Genomic DNA, 20,306 nt, shown 5'->3' with positions numbered 1-20,306 from the left:
AAATGGACTCCACCGAAGCACCATTGATCACCACATGATAGGGGTTTGATTTAAAAGCTATAGCAGACATACAAAGTTCACAAAGACCTGGATTTTAAAAATGCTGACTGACAAAAGGATCAGCTGGCAGGGTAGAAGGAGACGGGAAAGTGGAGAGCACCGGGCTAAGGTAAAAGAAGTTATAATAATGGCCACAGTTCTTTATGTAAAGAACATAAATAAAAGCAAATGGAAGAGGAAGCCCATATGGTTTACCAAGGAAGTGGCTGGAAAAACTGAAGTCAAAAAGGGTAGTGTTCACAAATTACAAATCTCACAAAGAGGAACACAAAAAAAAAAAAACCTGGAACAGAAAAAAGAAATCAGGATGGCAAAACCAGAGGGCAAAAGGGAAGACAGCTAAAGATATCAAGCAAGGTCACCAGACTTTTTCACATATGTTGAAGGCATCCTTACGGCATATGAAATTTTATATGGACAAGTGTAAAGTGATGCATACTAGGAAGAATAACCCAACTTATAGCTACAGGAAACTAGGTTCCACATTAGAAGTCACCACTAAGGAAAAGGATTTAAGGGTCCTTTTACTAAGGTGCGCTGAAAAATGGTCTGCGCTGGTGTAGATGCATGTATTGGACGCGCGCAGGTCCATTTTTCAGCGCACCTGCAAAAAAGGCCGCTTTTTTTTTTGGGCCAAAAATGGACATGTGGCAAAAAGAAAATTGTCACACGTCCATTTTGGGCCTCAGACCTTAGCGCCACCCATTCACTTAGCGGTAAGGTCTCACGTGTTAACCGGGCGGTAACCATCAGCACACATACAATGCCGATTACCGCCTGGTTGGCACCGTGCGCCGGAAAATAAAATATATTTTCCGGTGAGCATAGTGGGCACGCGTAGAAAATGAAATTACCGCCTGGGCCACGCAGTAGCCGGGCAGTAGTACCAAATTAGTGAACGTTGGGCGCGCGTAGGCACCTAAGTGGCTTAGTAAAAGGGACCCTAAGGGTCATTGTGAACAATATGTTAAAATCTTCTGTTCAGTGTGCGGCGGCAGCCAGAAAATAAATCAGAATGTTAGGAAGCTTTAGGAAAGGAATAGAAAATAAAACAAAGAATAGCATAATGCCTCTATCACTCCACGTTACAACCGCATCTTCAGCATTGTGTGCGATTGTGGTCATCACATCTCAATAAAAGATATAGGTTAGGGCTCTTGAACTTGGAGAAGAGATGACTGAGGGGGATATGACAGAGGTCTACAAAATTCTGAGTGGAGTGGAACGGATATGCACTAATCAATTGTTTACAAGGGATCACACCATAAAGTTACTAAGTAGTTCATTTAAAACAAATTGGAGGAAATAGTTTTTCAGTCAGTACATAATTAAGCTATAGAGTTTGTTGTTGGAAGATGTGGTAAAAGCAGTTAGTGGAGTTGGTTTTAAAAAGGGGTTGGACAAGATTCTAAAGGAAAAGATCATAATCTGATATTAATTAAGAGGCTGATAAAGTCAGCTATGTGTTTGCCAGCAAGCAGCTATTGTATAACTCATTCCTGTGTGCATTTCCAATGATTATGATGCGTATTTTAGAAGCTAGGTAAACAACCACAATGAAGTGAAGGAATACCAATCCCTGCGGCCATAGCAATACAATCCAAAGAGTAGGGTGAAGAGGTGGCTCTTCCAAAAACACAAGGGAGACACGCCAATCCTTATCAATGAGGTTTGTAAAAAATACATCAAAAGAGTCGACACAGCAGCTGTGTTTCTGAAAATGAATTCTACAAAAGAGGTGCTTATGCTATCCAGAGTGTGCTGTACTTGTGGAAAACACAAGCATTTGATTCCGCTGGAAGATTTAACCCTCTTGGAATCAAATGCGTGTGTTTTCCCACAAGTACAGCACACTCTAGATAGCATAAGCACCTCTTTTTGTAGAATTCATTTTCTCACACATCAATTGTAACACAGCTGCTGAGTCAAGTCTTTTGATATATTTTTAATAAACCTCATTGATAAAGATTGGCACGTCTCCCTTGTGTTTCCTGAAGAGCCATCTCTTCACCCTACACTTTGGCTTATTTTCCAAAAACTCCAGTACTAAATCTGTTTTACCAAATACACCTTTTATTGGTTCTGCATGAATTCATACAGTGCCAATACCAATCTGTTATAAAATCATAACTTCACCTCACTCATACACCATTCACCCATATGTCCTAACACTTTGAATCTGATATCATACTAACATAATAACCTACGTTGACAAATCTTATACTGCAACTTAATGTGCACATATAATTTCATACAGTATTGTGTTACTGAAAACAAGTCTTTATACACTGTGTTATCCAAACCAGCTACTTCATAGATCACAGATCGCAAACCGTGATAATTGTTCCAAGTTCCTCTTTTTCAGCCACTATTTCAGGGCCTGCTGGATTATCATCCACACTCGAACCAGGAACAACTGCCGATATCAGTAACACGTCACCGGATATCCTCCGTTATACTGAAGTGTAGGCCATGGGTGAGCAAATATCAAAACCACCTTCAGGACAGATATACTGCTCCTGCTCAGAATGGTTTATAAGCGCCATTCACATTTTAGATGTAAGCTGGCACTTAAATATTTGTCATGCATAAATGCCTAAGTTCCAATTTTACAAAGCTGGGATACAGTTTATAGTCACATCACTGGCTTCCTATCCGTTTCCGCATACAGTTCAAACTCCTCTTATTGACCTATAAGTGCATGCACTCTGCAGCTCCTCAGTACCTCTCCACTCTCATCTCTCCCTACATTCCTCCCCGGGAACTCCGTTCACTGGATAAATCTCTCTTATCTGGACCCTTCTCCTCCACCGCTAACTTCAGACTCCGTTCCTTTTATCTTGCTGCACCATATGCCTGGAATAGACTTCCTGAGCCGGTACGTCAAGCTCCATCTCTGGCAGTCTTCAAATCTAAGCTAAAAGCCCACCTTTTTGATGCTGCTTTTAACTCCTAACCCTTATTCACTTGTTCAGAACCCTTATTTATCATCCTCACTTTAATATTCCCTTATCTCTTGTTTGTCCTGTTTGTCTGTCCTAATTAGATTGTAAGCTTTGTCGAGCAGGGACAGTCTCTTCATGTTCAAGTGTACAGCGCTGCGTACATCTAGTAGCGCTTTAAAATGATAAGTAGTAGAAGTATTAAAATTTGCTATACTGCTGAAACTGGAAAAACAGAGCAAAGCGGTTTACAATCTAAAATACAGCAGGAAAGGAACTCCATAAAATTATAAGGAAAGTAAAGGAAAACGAGGAAAGGAGAGAAGAGATTAAAGAAATAGAAAAGATCCAAGGAGACAATGTCAGACAGTCCTAAAGGTCAGTCAGAAATACCATATGCTTCTTTGAATAACCAGGATTTAAGGTCAGCTTTAAAGGCCCTGTTTACTAAGCCACGTTGTAGGCGCACTTACGTTTATAACGCAGGCTAAAAATTAGCGCACGCTAACACTAGAGACACCATTGGTGTCTGTAGCATTAGCACATGCTAATTTTTGCTGTGTGCTAAAAATGCTAGCGCACCTTAGTAAACATGGCCCTAAAACTTTTAATAGATAGGTTTGCACAGAGAGAAAGTGGTAAGTTGTTCCAAAGGAATGGGGCCAGGAGATAAAAAGCTCTACATCGGGTGGATTCCTAGTCATTTAGGGTTTGACACTACAAGCCGATGATCATTAAAGGATCATAGAACTCTATTAGGATAGTATGGAATTGTAAGATTATACAAATAGTCGGGAATCCCTATATGGAAGGCTTTGAAAATGAATAGTGCAATTTTGTAAATAATCCTTTGTTCCACAGGTAACCAGTGATGATTTTTTAAAGTCTAAAACTGATGAACATGCAAATGACAAGTGGAAGTAATCTGGGCATGTTTTGGATGGAACTAGAGTGGGCCTAAAAAATAAGGTGTCGATTTTCAGTCAGCGGCCATGAGGATTTTGATTACAGCATTATTCCTGGATATTCAAAGCTGGGACCTGTGCGAGCTTCGGCCTTGAATACATGGTTATTTTTAAGTTGGCTAACGCATAGCCACTTAAGTCAATATTCATCACTTAAGCGGTCACAGGTTACCACATAAAAATAAGACAGACTTCTATTCTGTCCTATTTATGCAGTAAACCTGGCCATTTAAGGGATGAATATCAGTCCTTAAGCAGCCAAGTGTGGACTTTGACCCCAGAACACCCCCAACATAGCTGGATTTGCGTTTGGTGCTAGCTGCTATATTCAGCAGCCCTTAGCAGTTAAGAGTCGCTGAATATTAGCGGCTAGCCCCGAACAAGCGATTTAACCAGTCAGCGGCCGGCTAATTCACTTTGAATATGAGCCCTAATGTTTATTCTCCATTTCAGAAGAGGAATGAGTTTCTATGGTCCTAACATCAGGATTTACATCTGTTACCTAGGACGATAGATTTCAGAAAGTGCTCCTATTGAGCAGTGTTCCATTACACAGATTAGGGTAAATCGCTCCCTTAATCCGCACTGCATATTGGGCTCTATAACATCTTCAGAAAAATAAGCATATGTGTTTCTAAAATGGCTGGTATAAACGTTTATACTGCTGTTTTTATAACAGCAATATTCAGCTGGTACCGGCATACAGTCAGCGCTGCCTTTTTGCTGTCCTATCTTTATCCAAATAGTTACCCAGTTAGCAGACTGAATATTGCGCGGGGGCGTAGCCAGACAACACATTTTGGATGGGCCTAGGCAAGAAATGGGTGGGCACCAAGTGTTCTCCCTCCTTCCCCCCCCCCCCCCCCAACCACCACTCAAAAAATATGTCAGCTGGTGGGAAAACGCTTCTTTCCACCTTGGAAGTCTGAAGCAGGCATGCGCTGAAAACTGAGCATGCGTAGGTGCCGGTATCATGGAAAGTAGCGTGTTCGTTACCTTCAGGGGAAAGTCTTAAGCTGGTCGAGCTTGGGATCCCCACCAGATACCGCTAAAAGTGCGCAAATGCAGCTCCCACGCTCCCGCAGTCATACGGTGAGGATCCTTGACAAAGCGGCAGCGAAACGGGTCCGTCGGGACCTCACTTTTACAGAGCATCCACGGAGCACTGACAAAAAGATAAGTGGCTTTAGATTATACCACGATTAGAACCAAGAGAGGTTTTTTACCCATGATTACTTTTCACTGTGAGCCAACAGTATATATATTTTTTGGTTAAATGGGACCAAGTGTGGCCACAGTAGTATGAGGTTTTTCCTCTCATTTAAAGCACAACTGCAGACACGCAGTGGTTGTAAGTGTGCAGTAGAGATTCACTGAGTGTTTTGTTCTCGAACTAAGGGTTGTGAATCTGATCTATTTTGATATACACTTCTGTTGGGTGGGCCTGAGCCCCAAGTGGGAGGGCCCTGGCCCACCTATGGCTACGCTACTGATACTGCTGCTAACCGAATAACTCCAAGCCCCACCCAGATTCTGCCCCCAGACAGCTCCAGTACTACCCAGCTAATGCTGAGCCTGTCTGATTGGATTTTCAACCACACTATCTGGATGTCACTGAAAATCTGGTATGACCCAGTCAGCAGGATTTATCTGGGTATAAGCCTCTCCTATCTACTTACAGTAAATCACACTGAATATTGGCCCCTTAAAAAAAACTGGTCTTTTTGTTGAGGATTAAGTTCAAGTTAAACATCAACCCTAACACTTGAACAGCTAAAAATGAGGCTCAAAGTAGGCTTGGGGAAAGTCGCTTCTTATCCCTTGGGTAAGCAACATGCAATTCATCTACTTTCTGGGGTCCTGCCATGTAATTCTGGCCTGGACCGGACACTGTTGAAAACAGGATACTGAGCTCTGACGGACATTTGCAAGTTCTTATATTCTTATTAGATGACCAGGAAGATGAAAGCAGCGCTCAGGGAGGATGAAGTCATAGAAATAAAACTAAATTAATTCCTGCTTCAGTGTGACTACATAGGTTTTTCCGCTGGGCATACCCTGGATGCATTTGCATACACGGACATCAAGTTCATGTTGTTAAGTTTCGGTGTCCTAGTGGGTATTACTCATACCTGCATTTGTTACACTTCAGATATGGTCTGCGTTTTTCTAGCATGTTTGTTTATATGTATTTTGTTGTTCTAATTTGCATGTGTAATTGCTTCTTTTTTAGTTTGCTTTTTGATTCACAAGCAATTGTGCACCAGCTGATACACATCTCTTTTTACTTAAAAAGGTATGCACCTTTACATATTTTTTTAAACCTTAAAAAGTGGTGGTTTTGTTTTTAAATTTCAGTTGATTTTATCTATGTTCCCTTTGAGTGCAGGTTCTTATGTTAGTATGGTTACAGAAATGTGTTCATGTATTATTGATTTCCATTAACTCTCAATGTATTGATGTTTATAATGTTTGCATTTTTTCCATATTGTTCACTGGTCTCATCTTTTAATGATTTTAATTATTTCCTGTTATAATGACTTTTCACAATGTTTTATTTTGCTTTTTTAGTTTTTTCACCAATGATGCCATGTATGTCCTGTTAATGTTATGTATTTAGAATATTTTAATTTATTCATTCTTTACATTTTTATCTAGAGTTTGTCTGTGACTCCTGAGGCAGGCGGGTTTTCCCACTGAAACACAGTGGCAGGTCCTGTTTATGGTGCTTCAATAAAGTGTGATCAAGCAACATCCCAGCCTCTACTCTTCTTCCTGTCTGTACAAATCACCATGAAATAGTCATACAAAGAGCAAACTGGCATGCTTATTAACAGCAAATCACCAGGCCTTGATGGTATTCACCTCAGAATATTTTTTAAAAATCAAACAAGAAATGACAAACTTACTACTGATAATTTGTAATGTACTTGAGGAGTCGAGGATAGCTAACATCATGCCAATCTTTAAAAAGGTCTCCAGGAAACTACAGACCAGTCAGCCAGATATCAGTGCCCGAAAATATGGTAGAAGCTATTTGCAGACACAGAATTACTGGGCATACAGATAGATATGGCTTATTGGAGAAGAGCCAGCACAGATTTAGCAAAGGAGTTTGTACCCTATTAATCTATTAGAATTCTTTGAAAGATTTGGGTGTACTGAATAGCTGCATCGCTGAATGCAGATCTCATGGAGAAAAGCAGACACTATCTCCAGGGTTCCATATAGCGCAATTTATGTTGCACGTTCAAATCCAGTCGTATTCTGGATTTGTGCGCACAACTTAATCAGCTAACAAGCCAATCAGTGCTGATAATTGCCAATTAACAAGCAATGATTGACACTAATTGGCATTAATTAGAATTTACGCACACAACTGTCTAAGCATATTCTGTAAAGTGATGCAAGTAAATTCTAAAGCGCATATCTGAAAAGAGGATCGAGGCCATGGGCATGGAATGGGCGAGATATAGACATTTCTAAAATCTATGCACACTGTTATAGAATACATCCAGACTGCGCCTTAGGTGTCAGAATTTACACCAAGTTTTACTTGGCGTACCTGCGTGCAACTAAATTTAGTCACAAGGATGAGCACTTGGCATATTCTGTAAACCATGCCGAAATTAAAGTACACCTAAAATAGGCGTATTTTAAAGAATAAGTCTAGGCATTTTTTTTTTTTTGGCACTGATTTTGTTTTAGGCGTGATATATAGAATCTAGCCTTATGTGACAGGCATACAAACTGAAAGAGCAGAAAGGCTGAAGAGACTGAAGCCAGCCACTCTAGGTACCTGCACTGTCAGAGAATCTGGCTGAGATGCCTGGATTGGCCCCAGCACTACTTCTGGCATCTTTCCCTGAGTCTTCTGCTCCTGTGCCGTCTCTTCTTTCTTTTTCCTGGCCTCCTCTTGAGCTGCACGTTTAGCCTCCTGCAGGACACAGAAAATCTGTTTATGGCACTGAAGTAATGGGCTTTTTGCTGAAGGAGGGTTGTCAAAGGAAGGGGACATGATGCTTGTGGAACACAGGAGAAGAAGGACATAGTGTTTGAGGAAGGTGGGACAAGAGGGCTACGTTTTTAATTATTTTTTAAAGCAAAGGAGAAAGTGTCTTGGAAAAGGTGGCAGGCTGGGAGTTGGGATTTGGAGAGGTTAGGAGGCAGTAAGGGGGAAATTCTACAACTGGGCGCCTTCATTTAGATGCCCCCATGCACTCAGTTTCCGTTGTAGAATAATACCATATTCCCGGTAATGGCACACCTAACTTTACACACCCGCGGTTACATCAGCCATAGACCTGGAAGAACTGCAGGTACATAAGTGCAGCAGGGATGCCTGTAAGTTCCAGCATTCTGTAATATGCATAAGTGGCAGCCAGCCCATGCCCATGTCCCATCCTGCTGTGCTCATGTTTATAACCCTCTTGCATTTATGCTCTATTAAGTTAGAACACACCACTTCAGAACAGCACTAGGTGCCCTGCTGACAGTATTGCAAAATGCAGGTACCTAGATTACAGAATTGCCCTTGACTTGCATCCGCACCAAGTGTGCTGAAACTGTGTACCAAATGCAATGTGCAGTCCATAAGCATTCTCTGCCCATAACCCATCTATTTTGTCCCCTGTAACCAGCTATGCAGTTAGTGCATGAATTAGCACATGCCCGTATGCTAGCATGGTAACAGTAACGGTTACTGCGCTGGTGAATTAACAGGGCATGCTAATGCACACAGTAACTACTTAACACCCTTTAGTAAAAGGGCATTTCAATAAAGTAGTACCTATTTAGAGAATATTCTACGTATAAAGGAACCTAGGTACCTACTTTCCTTTATGGAACACTGCTGGAACCAGATATATACACTAGGGGGGGAGGGAAATCTATAAATTTCAGTGCCAAGTGTGATTCTATAAAAAGCACCTGCCCTTTATAGAATTGTGCTTAGCATCAATTCCCACACCTAACTTTTGGTGCCAGACTTGCACCTGATGAAATCTGATGCAAATGCTGGCACCAAGTGCTAAGGCAGTGTAAGTTTTCAGGATACCCCTGACACGCCTATGAACCTCTCATGGCCACACCCCCTTTTGAGTTACACACTAGTAGAGTTAGGCGCCATGCCTTATAGAATAGTGTGCAGCCAGATGCGCATGCAAATGTTAATGAGTGCCAATTAACTTCAATAATTAGTTAGCACCTAATTATTGACTTTAATTGGCTCATTAGCCAATTAATTTGTACCCGCATCTCAGAACTGCACCCAAATTATTGGTATGCAAATCTAGGTGCCATATATAGAATCCAGAGGTGGGTGTAGGTGTTCAGCTGCAAGCACTTCCAACTTTATAAAATTCACATATCCTGGTGCCTAACTTTCGGTGATCTTTTGAGAATTTACCCCACAGCGCATAAGTTTCTTCCCTGTCAAGTCTCCACCCATGTGAATATTCATCTACAATGATTGTGCTATGAAAGACAGACTAGCATATAGCCAGATTATACTTACAAGTATTTAAGTGTATATGTTTGTATGTGCGTATAAACGACTAATATACTGCCACTTCTTGCCCCCTAAATATATTTGGCTCTTTATAGAATTACCTCTTATGTGTCTGTGCACCTACCTTGTACATACAAATAACCTGAACAGTTTTTTAACAGCACACTCAAATGCGTAACAGTGTTCTAAACATTCACATCCTCGTTAAAATACCATCAATATGAGTAACAGCAAAACAAATAAAGGCAGGGACAAAGAAAACCAGAAAAGAAGAGAAGAGATAATGAGCTAGGCAGGAAAGGGATCTTCAGCTCTCACCCGAGCCTTAAGGAGGCGCTCCTTCTCTGCCAGTGCCTCCCGCAATAGTTTCTCCATCTCTGCTATCTTGGAGAGGGGGTTTTCTGGGCTGTGGAAGAGAGAAATTCCTGATGTCAGACATGTGATGTAGGAGACAGCGGCCCTTGTTTTAGAAGCATCCCCATATATAAATGGCAGCATTTGGAACAGTTCAGGAGCTTAAGCATCACTTCAGAACAGGGGTCATTCACATGTGGGGAAGCTGAATACATCTAATTGGCAAAGGGGCATGGGTAGGATGGGAACAGAAAGTGTCCTGGGAAGGTCTACAATACACATCAAAAAAAGTGAAGTTGGCCACAGAGTGGAATGAAAGAAGAAACTATATTGGGGACTGGACAGGTCAGCGTATTACCTGTGTCAGGGGCAGGGGCATATCTGCGTGGGGCCACGGGGGCCTGGGCCCCCATAGATTTGGCCCTGGACCCCCTGCCGACGACCCTCTCCACCCCCCCTCCCGCTGTCACCTATCTTTGCTGGCGCGGGACCCCAACCCCCGCCAGCCAAGGTCCTCTCTTCCATTGCAGCAAAGTTTCCTGTTCTGAGTCTGACGTCCTGCACGTACAACGTGCAGGACGTCAGACTCAGAATTTGAAACTGAAGGAAGCTTTGCTGCAACGGAAGAGAGGACCTCGGCTGGCAGAGGGTTGGGGTCCCCCACCAGCTTTGCAACGGAAGGACCTCGGCTGGTGGGGGTTGGGGTCCTCCGCCGGCTTTGCTACGGAAGGACCTCGGCTGGCGGGCGTTGGGGTCCCCCGCTAGCAAAGGTAGGCGACGGCGGGAGTGGGGGTGGAGAGGGTCGTCAGCAGGGGGAGGTCCGGCGTCGGGGGGGGCTAAAATGTGCCCCCTCAGTCTGGCTCTGGCCCCCCCTCCCGCCGAAGTCCAGATACGCCTCTGGTCAGGGGTCATCCAGCAAATGATTCTCTCATACAGTGATTCTTCTAATACATAGATCTCACACTGTCAATTCCTTTTAACTTGAAAGGATGCTCTCCTGATTCCCTGATGTCAGGCCCCCTCCCGATGGTAGCTACCCCTCATGACAAAATCCCCCCCTTCACATGTGGGAAAGTACACAACTTGTAGTACCCTCCTCATGAAAATCTAAAATATAAAATCGCATCATCCCCCCAACTCCCCACCCATTAACCCATTCCCAGCGCTTACCGGAGGTCCCTGATATCTAGTGGGGGGAAGTGCCCCCTCACCTCGGGCTCTGGACTAGAGAGCTGCACGGCTTCCGTCCCCGCGGGAATCCCGCGGGGACGGAGGCAGTTCCTGCGGGGTTCCCGCGGGGATGGAAGCAGTTCTGCGGGGTTCCCGCGGGGACGGAGGCAGTTCCTGCGGGGTTCCCGCGGGGATGGAACCAGTTCTGTGGGCTTCCCGTGGAAGTGTAAGCTGCACCTGCACCAGCCTCTCATCTACCGAATACCAATTTATTTGAGTGCTGTCTCCTCCTCCTCTTCCTTCCTTACTTTAACAGCATAAATGTGGAAAGTATTCCATTAAGGAGGTGGTAGAGTCACAAATGATGACGGAATTCAAAAAGGCGTGGGATGAACACAGAGGATCTCTAATTAGAAAATGGAAGTTATATAAAAGCTAACTTTAAATGGCTGCATGTGTGTGGATATGTCAAGTGACACTTAGATGGCGACTCTGGCTGTGATGAACTAGAGCTGATACCTGACAGACTTGTATGCTCTGTGTCTCATACATGGCAATCTGGTGTAGGATGGGCTGGAAAGGGCTTAGACAGCAACTTCAGTGGCTGGAACATGAGGACAGTGCTGGACAGACTTTTACGGTCTGTGTCCCATAAATGAGAACATGAATAGGCTGGAGTGGGCTTTGATGGCAACTCCAGCAGTTGGAACATAAGGATGGGGCCAGATAGACTCCTGTGGTCTTTGTTCCAGAAACACGAAAGAAAGACCATAATCAAGTATATAATATCACACTCGTTGATTTAATGATGAATTGATCATGAGTGTGACTATTGGGCAGAGTGGATGGACCGTTCAGGTCTATTTGCTGTCACTTACTATGTTACTATTAATCCTCTTTGCTCCCAGGCTGGTGCACAGACCTCAGCTCTGACACAGGCACGAGAATCAGATGTCACCTGACCTACTGGCGCGTGCATGTGGCGGCCTCTCAGCACACACTGCCAGTGAATCAGAGACAAATCTTACATGTGCGCACCAGAGTGTTCCAAGTTCCAACTTCCATTCCTTCCTTGCCTACAGTGCTATGGCTCAAATCCAGAAAGGGAGCTGACTGGAACTTTCTTTTATGTACTATTAATTCTTACGGGGATGGGTTAAATTCTTACGGGGATGGGTGGGGATGGGTTAAATTCTTGCGGGGACGGGTGGGGACGGGTTGGGATGGTTTAAATGTTTGCGGGGATGGGTGGGGATGGGTAAGATTCCAGCGGGGATGGGTGGGGACGGGTAAGATTCCAGCAGGGACGGGCGGGGATGGGTAGGATTTCTGTCCCCGTGCAACTCTCTACTCTGGACCCCCGTCCCGCCGAAGTCTGGCTACGCCCCTGCCAAACAGAGTACTGGTGTCTGTGAGCACTCACTGACACACAGACCCTGTTCCCTCCTCCCACGTGATCTTCTCGTTAGACTGGAAACCCATGCAGACTACTGGGGTCTGTGGCTCTGCCTCCTCCTCCCATATGACCTTCTTGTTAAGACTGAAAACTCATGCAGAGTACTGAGTTCTGTGAGGGTTCACTGACACATTGGCCCTGTGACTAATACTACCAGTAACTACAGCTACTTTCATGCTTCAGATAAGTTCAGGGAGGAGGGAGAGGAGGTAAGCAGAGATCTGCTAATTTTTTTCATCACCATCTGGGGTCACGTGAATTTATAAGTGTTAAAATAGGGTCATTTTGGATAAAAGTCTGGGATATATTGGCCTCACCAACAGGTTGTGGGAGGGAAGGTTGTACTAGTGGTACATGAGAGAAGCAATTCCTCCCTGTCCTCCTCTCAACCTCATCACAGGCACCACAGAACTGCCTCTCCCATGGGGCAGGAAACACTGGAATGGAAGTGAAAATGGAAGAGCTAAGGAGGCGATGGCAGGAAAAGATGATTGTGAAGAGAAAAGGAGAGGCAGGGGAGATGCAATTAGGAAAAATAGGTGAGATAACCAAGAGGAGAGAAAGGTGGCGAAGGAATATCAGGGAGGGAGTGGTAGGGAAGAGGTGATATGGAAAGAAGAGAAATAGGAGGGATGGTGAGGAAAGAGAGGAAGCTATGAAAGGAGAGGAAGGGGAGGTTGTGATGGGATGAATGGGGGGAGCTTCAGAGACTAGGAAGACAAGATAAAGCAGATGTGAATGGCAGAGGCAGGAGACCACAGAGAAGAAAGGAAACAGAAAGGGCAAAGAGAGAGAAGTATGAAGAAGTGGAATGAGGAGAGAAGGGAAGAGGGAGGAAAGCAGGATGAGGAGGGAGAGTGGGAAGAGACTGGAGCAGTAAGTGAAGATAATAAAAACCCAAATGGAAAAGAGGGGACAAAAAGATGCAAGGGAGGAAAATCAAAAGAATATGAAAGAGAAGGAGACAGAAATAGAGTTCAGAGACAACTAAGAGAAGAAGGAATAAGCTGAGACTGAGCAGAGAAATCATGGTGTATTTCAATTTTGGCAAAGACAGAATTCCTTTCCTCTCTGTGTGTCATGTCCGGGGATTGACCTCAGTTCATCTGGTAACACTTAAGAGCTGAGTCACTCAGCCTTTTCCTATAGACATAGAATGGGAGAAGAGTATTAGGCCTTAAGTATAGGGAAGGTGTCTGCCCATCTGGACAAGTGGTGAGCTGCAGAGATCATACGTTTATAAACACAGCCCCAGCAAGGGCAGACTTTATATGACTCATTGTGATGGCAAACGTTATGCACAGCTGTCACTACTACACAAGAAGAATGTTGTGCAGCTGTGACTCAATGAAGTGTAAAAAATGTAAGTTCCAAAAGAACAGTTAGATAACATTTTTCTTTCTAACCTTGCTGGGGGTATTTTTTATAAAGGATTGTCTGTACGTAACAGGGCTTTTCTAATATCATCCCAGGGGTTATACCAGGGCCGCCGAGAGACAGAGCAGGGTCCGGGGCAGGGCCACCGCAGCCCCCCCCCCCCCCCCCCCCACACACACACACTCAGGCCGTCGCCACTGCCACTCACACCATCCCCACTCAGGCCGCCATCCCCTGCCCCTTACCTTCCAGTGATTGCTCACTCCTCGATCTGTCACTCTCCTGCTTGTGTGTGCCGGAACCCAGGTTATTGTGTTAACACAATCACTTGGGTCCCAACACACAGGAGCAGGTGACAGATAGAATGAGGGAGCAGAACCTTCTGGCGCCAGGCCCAGGGAATCTCCCCTCCCCCCCATTCGCTCCTCTTGGCGGCCCTGGGTTACACACAGAAAAGTATGTGCAGTGTCATAAAGGTGTTTCTATTTATGTAACCCATGTGTAGGCATGTTCAGGGGCAGAGTTTGGGCGGAGCACAGATGGAGTCACGATTTACACGCTTTTGCCCTTATTTCAGAAGCATCCCTACACATGTAACTACCAACTTTTTCAAGGGTAGACATAGTAACATAGTAGATGACGGCAGAAAAAGACCTGCACGGTCCATCTAGTCTGCCCATGATAAACTCATATGTGTATACCTTACCTTGATTTGTACCTGTCTTTTTCAGGGCACAGACCATATAAGTCTGTCCAGCAGTATTTCCGGCCTCCCATCACTGGCTCCGGCACAGACCCCGTATAAGTCTGCCCTCCCCCATCCTAGCCTCTCAACCACCAACCCCTCTCTTCCCCCCGCCACCCAATTTCAGCTAAGCTTCTGTGGATCCATTCCTTCTGCACAGGATTCCTTTATGCCTGTCCCACGCATGTTTGAATTCCGTTACCGTTTTCATCTCCACCACCTCCCGCGGGAGGGCATTCCAAGCGTTCACCACCCTCTCTGTGAAGAAATACTTCCTGACATCTTTCCTGAGTCTGCCCCCCTTCAATCTCATTTCATGTCCTCTCGTTCTACCGCCTTCCCATCTCCGGAAAAGATTCGTTTGCGGATTAATACCTTTCAAATATTTGAATGTCTGTATCATATCACCCCTGTTCCTCCTTTCCTCCAGAGTATACATGTTCAGGTCAGCAAGTCTCTCTTCATACGTCTTGGAACGCAACTCCTATACCATCCTCGTAGCTTTTCTTTGCACCGCTTCCAATTTTTTAACATCCTTCGCAAGGTACGGCCTCCAAAACTGAACACAATACTCCAGGTGGGGCCTCACCAACGTCTTATACAGGGGCATTAAAACCTCCTTTCTTCTGCTGGTCACACCTCTCTCTATACAGCCTAGCAACCTTCTCGCTACGGCCACCGCCTTGTCGCACTGTTTCATCGCCTTCAGGCCCTCAGATACTATCACCCCAAGATCCCTCTCCCCGTCCGTGTCTATCAGGCTCTCCCCACCTAATACATATGCCTCCCTTGGATTTCTACTCCCTAAGTGCATCACTTTGCAATTCTTCGCATTGAATTTTAATTGCCAAACATAAGACTGGCTTGAACACGTAAACGTCATTTTTTAATTGACTTACAGACACCCAGAAGGAGGTGTGCTAGGGGGGAAGGGCATAATATGGGCGGACCTAACATACTAATGTGGATTCCCCATCTTCCAAGGCGCTCCAGGTCAAGGAAAACAATTCTAACCATTGACATTTACATCTGCCCTGAGGCATGAAAAAGTGATTGCTCTAGGTTAGAGTACCGTAATTGCAATAAGCAATTTCACTTTATCCGTAGTCATTCAAATGTTGCTTTATCAAAGCAGCATATTATTGTGGCATACAGCCCATGTTCTTGATGTACATAACTGCATTTTGTTGATTTCTGTTACATAGTAACATAGTAGGTAACGGCAGAAAAAGACCTGTACGGTCCATCCAGTCTACCCAACAAGATAAACTCATATGCGCTACTTTATATGTATACCTGACCTTGATTTGTATCTACCATTTTCAGGGTACAGACCACAGAAGTCTGCCCAGTAGTAGCCCCGCCTCCCAACCAAAGGTGCTGCCACCCAATCTCCGCTAAGCTTCTGAGGATCCATTCCTTCTGAACAGGATTCCTTTATGTTTATCCCACGCATTTTTGAATTCCGTTACCGTTTTCATCCCCACCACCTCCCGCGGGAGGGCATTCCAATTATCCACCACTCTCTCCATGAAAAAATACTTCCTGACATTTTTCCTGAGTCTTTCCCCCTTCAATCTCATTTCATGTCCTCTCGTTCTATCGCCTTCCCATCTCCAGAAAAGCTTCGTTTGAGGATTTATACCTTTCAAATATTTGAACGTCTGTATCATATCACCACTGTTTCTCCTTTCCTCCAGGGTATACATGTTCAGGTCAGCAAGTCTCTCCTCATACGTCTTGGAACGCAAATCCCATACCATTCTTGTAGCTTTTCTTTGCACCGCTTCTATTCTTTTTACATCCTTAGCAAGATACGGCCTCCAAAACTGAACACAATACTCCAGGTGGGGCCTCACCAGTGACTTGTACAGGGGCATCAACACCTCCTTTCTTATGCTGGTCACACCTCTCTCTATACAGCCTAGCAACCTGCTAGCTACGGCCACCGCCTTGTCACACTGTTTCGTAGCCTTCAGATCCTCAGATACTATCACCCCAAGATTCCTCTCTCCGTCTGTACATATCAGACTCTCACCGCCTAACACATATGTCTCCCATGGATTTCTACTCCCTAAGTGCATCACTTTGCATTTCTTCACATTGAATCTTTATATCGTAGATTGAATGAGTTCAGCTGCTATACGACACGTCAGTTACCTTATTTTTGAGCTGGATAGTTCAGAAAGAAATGCCAAAAAATGCTCCAACTTTTCTTTCTATAGCAAAATTTATAGTCAAATAGAAAGAAAAAGACAGTAATTACACCTAAGAATTTGAGATTACTGTCTTCTACTACTGTGCAGATACAAAATGGTGAGTTCTAGGTTAGGAGTAATGGCCCAAGAAAAAGATCTTATAGTCATTGTGGACAATACTTTACTTCCAGCAGTGTGCCATAACTGCCAAAAAAAATAGTATATTATCAACTATTCAAAGAAGAACTGAACAAAACTGAGGATATCATTATATTTCTGTGTAGGTCTCTGATGTGACCACACCTTGAATATTTTGTGATTGTGGTTATCACATCTCAGAAAGGATGTACCTGAACTAGAAAAGGTTTAGAGAAGGGTGACAAAAATGTTAAAGGGAGTGGAACACCTCCCTTATAAAGAAAGGCTAAAAAGGTTAGAGCTCTTTAGCTATGAAAAAAAGATGACAGAGAACATAGTAACGTGGAGGGGAATAATCGAACGGCGCCGGCAAAATACATGGACGGCAATGTATTTTTGCGGTGCCGCAAACAGCTGGCCAGACCCGTATTTTCGAAAAAGATGGCTGGCCATCTTTTTTTTCGATAATACGGTTCCGGCCAGAAAAATGCCTTGGATTTGGCCGGGGTTTGAGATGGGCAGCTTCGTTTTTTAGCGATAATGGAAAATTATGTCGGCCATCTCAAACCCCGGCCAAATCCAAGGCATTTGGCCGTGGGAGGAGCCAGCATTTTTAGTGCACTGGCCCCCCTGACATGCCAGGACACCAACCGGGCTCCCTAGGGGTCACTGCGGTGGACTTCAGAAAAGCTCCCACGTGCATAGCTCCCTTACTTTGGGAGCTGAGCCCCCCAACCCCCCCAAAACCCACTACTCACAAATGTACTGCACCCACTAAAACTGCTCCAGAAACTTGCATACAGCCTCTAGGACTTACTGCTTCTGTATAACTTTGGTACACCAGTTGACACCTGAAGACTAATCTCTTTGAAAAAGTCCTTTATTTGAATAAGCACGTTTACTCACAGTTAACTGCAGATCAGAGGTTGTGCCTCACTGGCAAAGAGTCCCCTGGTACTAAGATGAGCAGTAGGTCAGAACTGGCACAATGGTGTACAATGCCCTCTTTCAGCACCATTCAAGGTAAGAACTACGTTCTCTAACGTGGGTAACACAGGAAAGGGAACTAAAACTGGCTTACAAAAATGGCCACTACCGCATGGACTACAACAGGAAACAAAACAGGGCACACTCTGACCCAGTAAGCAGGGGGAAAGCACCAGAAGAGTAGAGCCTACCAACTACCAATACCTACACCCACCACAATGCATTGCTGATGTGACTCTGCAGTGCAAATAACAGAAAAGGTGTCACATCACAAGCAGGAAAAGGCTGTCGGAGGACAGAACACATTCTGCTGTCATGGAGGTGGGTACGGCATTTGAGGCTGGCATACAGGCTGGAAAAAAAAGTGTTTAAAGTGAGGTTTTTTTGGTGGGAGGGGGTTAGTGACCACTGGGGGAGTATGGGGAAGTCATCTCCGCTTCCTTCCGGTGGTCATGTGGTCAGTTTGAGCACCTTTTTGAGGCTTGGTCGTGAAAATAAAAGGATCAAGTAAACCTGGTGAACTACTGCTTAACGCCGTTTTTTTTCCCATTATCGGCGAAAGCCGGCTATCTGGTAGCCACGCCCATACCCGCCCATGTCCCAGCTTCGCGCCCCTTTGAACTTTTGCCAGCGAGGCGACGGGAAAGCAGCGATGCTGTCAAAAAAAGCAACTTTCGATTATACCGATTTTGCCGCTTTTCTGCGATCGCCAGCCATCTCCCGATTTGTGTCGGGAAATGGCCGGCGATCACTTTTGATTATGAGCTGGATAGTAACAGAGTAGATGACGACAGAAAAAGACCTGCACGGTCCATCCAGTCTGCCCAACAAGATAAACTCATATGTGCTACTTTTTGTGTATACCCTACCTTGATTTGTACCTGTCCTCTTCAGGGCACAGACCGTATAAGTCTGCCCAGCACTATCCCTGCCTCCCAACCACCAGCCCCGCCTCCCATCACTGGCTCTGGCACACACCGTATAAGTGTGCCCAGCACTATCTCCGCATCCCAACTACCGGCTCTGGCACAGACCGTATAAGTCTGCCCAGCACTATCCCCGCCTCCCAACCACCAGTCCCGCCTCCCACCACCGGCTCTGGCACAGACCGTATAAGTCTGCCCAGCACTATCCCTGCCTCCCAACCACCAGCCCCGCCTCCCACCCAATCTCGGCTAAGCTCCTGAGGAAGGGATATAATAGAAATTTATAACATTTATAAATCTATAAAACCATGAGTGGGGTGGATCAGTTAAATTGTGATGGTTGTTTTACCTTTGAAGCAGGGCCACCGAGAGACAGAACAGGGCTCATGGCAGGGCCACTGCCGCCCCCCCACACCCCCTCAGGTCACAGCTGTCCCCCTCCCCCCCCCACTAGGGCAGCCGCTGCAGCGCTGCCTTCCACCCCCCTTACCTTCCTGCGTCTGCTCCTCCCTCGGTCTCTCACTCTCCTTCTCCTGTATGCTGGGACCTGGGTTATCGTGTTAACACAATCACCTGGTTCCCGACACACAGGAGCAGGAGAGAGACAGACCCCAGCACCAGGTCCCCCTCTTGGAGGTCGGGCCAGAGAAATCTTGCCCTCCCCCCCTCTCGGTGGCCCTGCTTTCAAGCAATGCTAAAATAAATATTTCTTTCACCAAGCATTATCTATGGAATCTAAAGGACGTGGTCAGGCGACTAACATAGCAGGGTTCAAAAATGAGAAAGTTCCTAGAGGTAAAAATATAAAAAAAATATTGGTCAAGTAGATCAGGAAAGTTATTGCTTATCCCTTAAATTGAGCTATAATAAATTGAATCTACTTTTTGGATTTGCTAGACATTTGAAACCTGGACTAGTTACTAGAGAAGACAGGATGCTGGGCTCTGTGGACCTTGTTCTGACTCTGACGTTCTTAGGCCTTTCTGTATTCATGATTTGAACAAGTGCCAAAGTGGCAAGCAAAGAGGCCATATGGAAAAAACTTCTAACTGTTGATTTCTATCCAGATTCGGACATGCAGTTTGTATCTGTGGGAATTAAACATGTCAAGTTCTGGAACATAGCTGGAAGTGCTCGCCTTTACAAAAAAGGGCTTTTCGGCTCTGTCGGTGATGCTGAAATGCAAACCATGCTTTGCCTTTGGTGGCGTCTCATTGTTTCTTTAAAATTTCCTAATGCTTACTGCAAAGGTATTGATTTTAATGCATGCATAATATTTCAAGGAGATTTGAAAAACTCTTTCTTAAAACAATTATATAAAATGAGGATTGCATAGTTGAAAATATGCCATTATTTCTAGTTTAAAAGTGTTTGTGGTTAAGACAGCCCAGTGATGATACTTTGAAACCCTCTGCTTAGTGTGTAGCGGCAGCTAAGAAAGCAAATAGAATGTTAGGTATTATTAGGAAAGGAATGGAA

General features: G+C 44.7%; 1 protein-coding gene across 2 annotated transcripts in view; it reads right to left on the bottom strand.

Moving 5' to 3' along the window:
• Positions 1-20,306, bottom strand: part of PHLDB3 (pleckstrin homology like domain family B member 3) — a 134,011-nt gene that overhangs the window by 16,003 nt on the left and 97,702 nt on the right. For both annotated transcript variants that reach the window (XM_030211489.1, XM_030211490.1), the window contains exons 12-13: positions 9,795-9,882; positions 7,767-7,904 (exon numbers count right to left, since the gene is read on the bottom strand). In XM_030211489.1, the coding sequence (XP_030067349.1) occupies positions 7,767-7,904; positions 9,795-9,882 (226 nt within the window). The remainder of the gene's footprint in view (positions 1-7,766; positions 7,905-9,794; positions 9,883-20,306) is intronic.

Source organism: Microcaecilia unicolor, chromosome 8 (assembly GCF_901765095.1).
Source record: "Microcaecilia unicolor chromosome 8, aMicUni1.1, whole genome shotgun sequence".
In the NCBI taxonomy this organism is placed as follows: Eukaryota; Metazoa; Chordata; class Amphibia; order Gymnophiona; family Siphonopidae; genus Microcaecilia; species Microcaecilia unicolor.
This window is presented reverse-complemented; position numbering and strand designations above follow the sequence as displayed.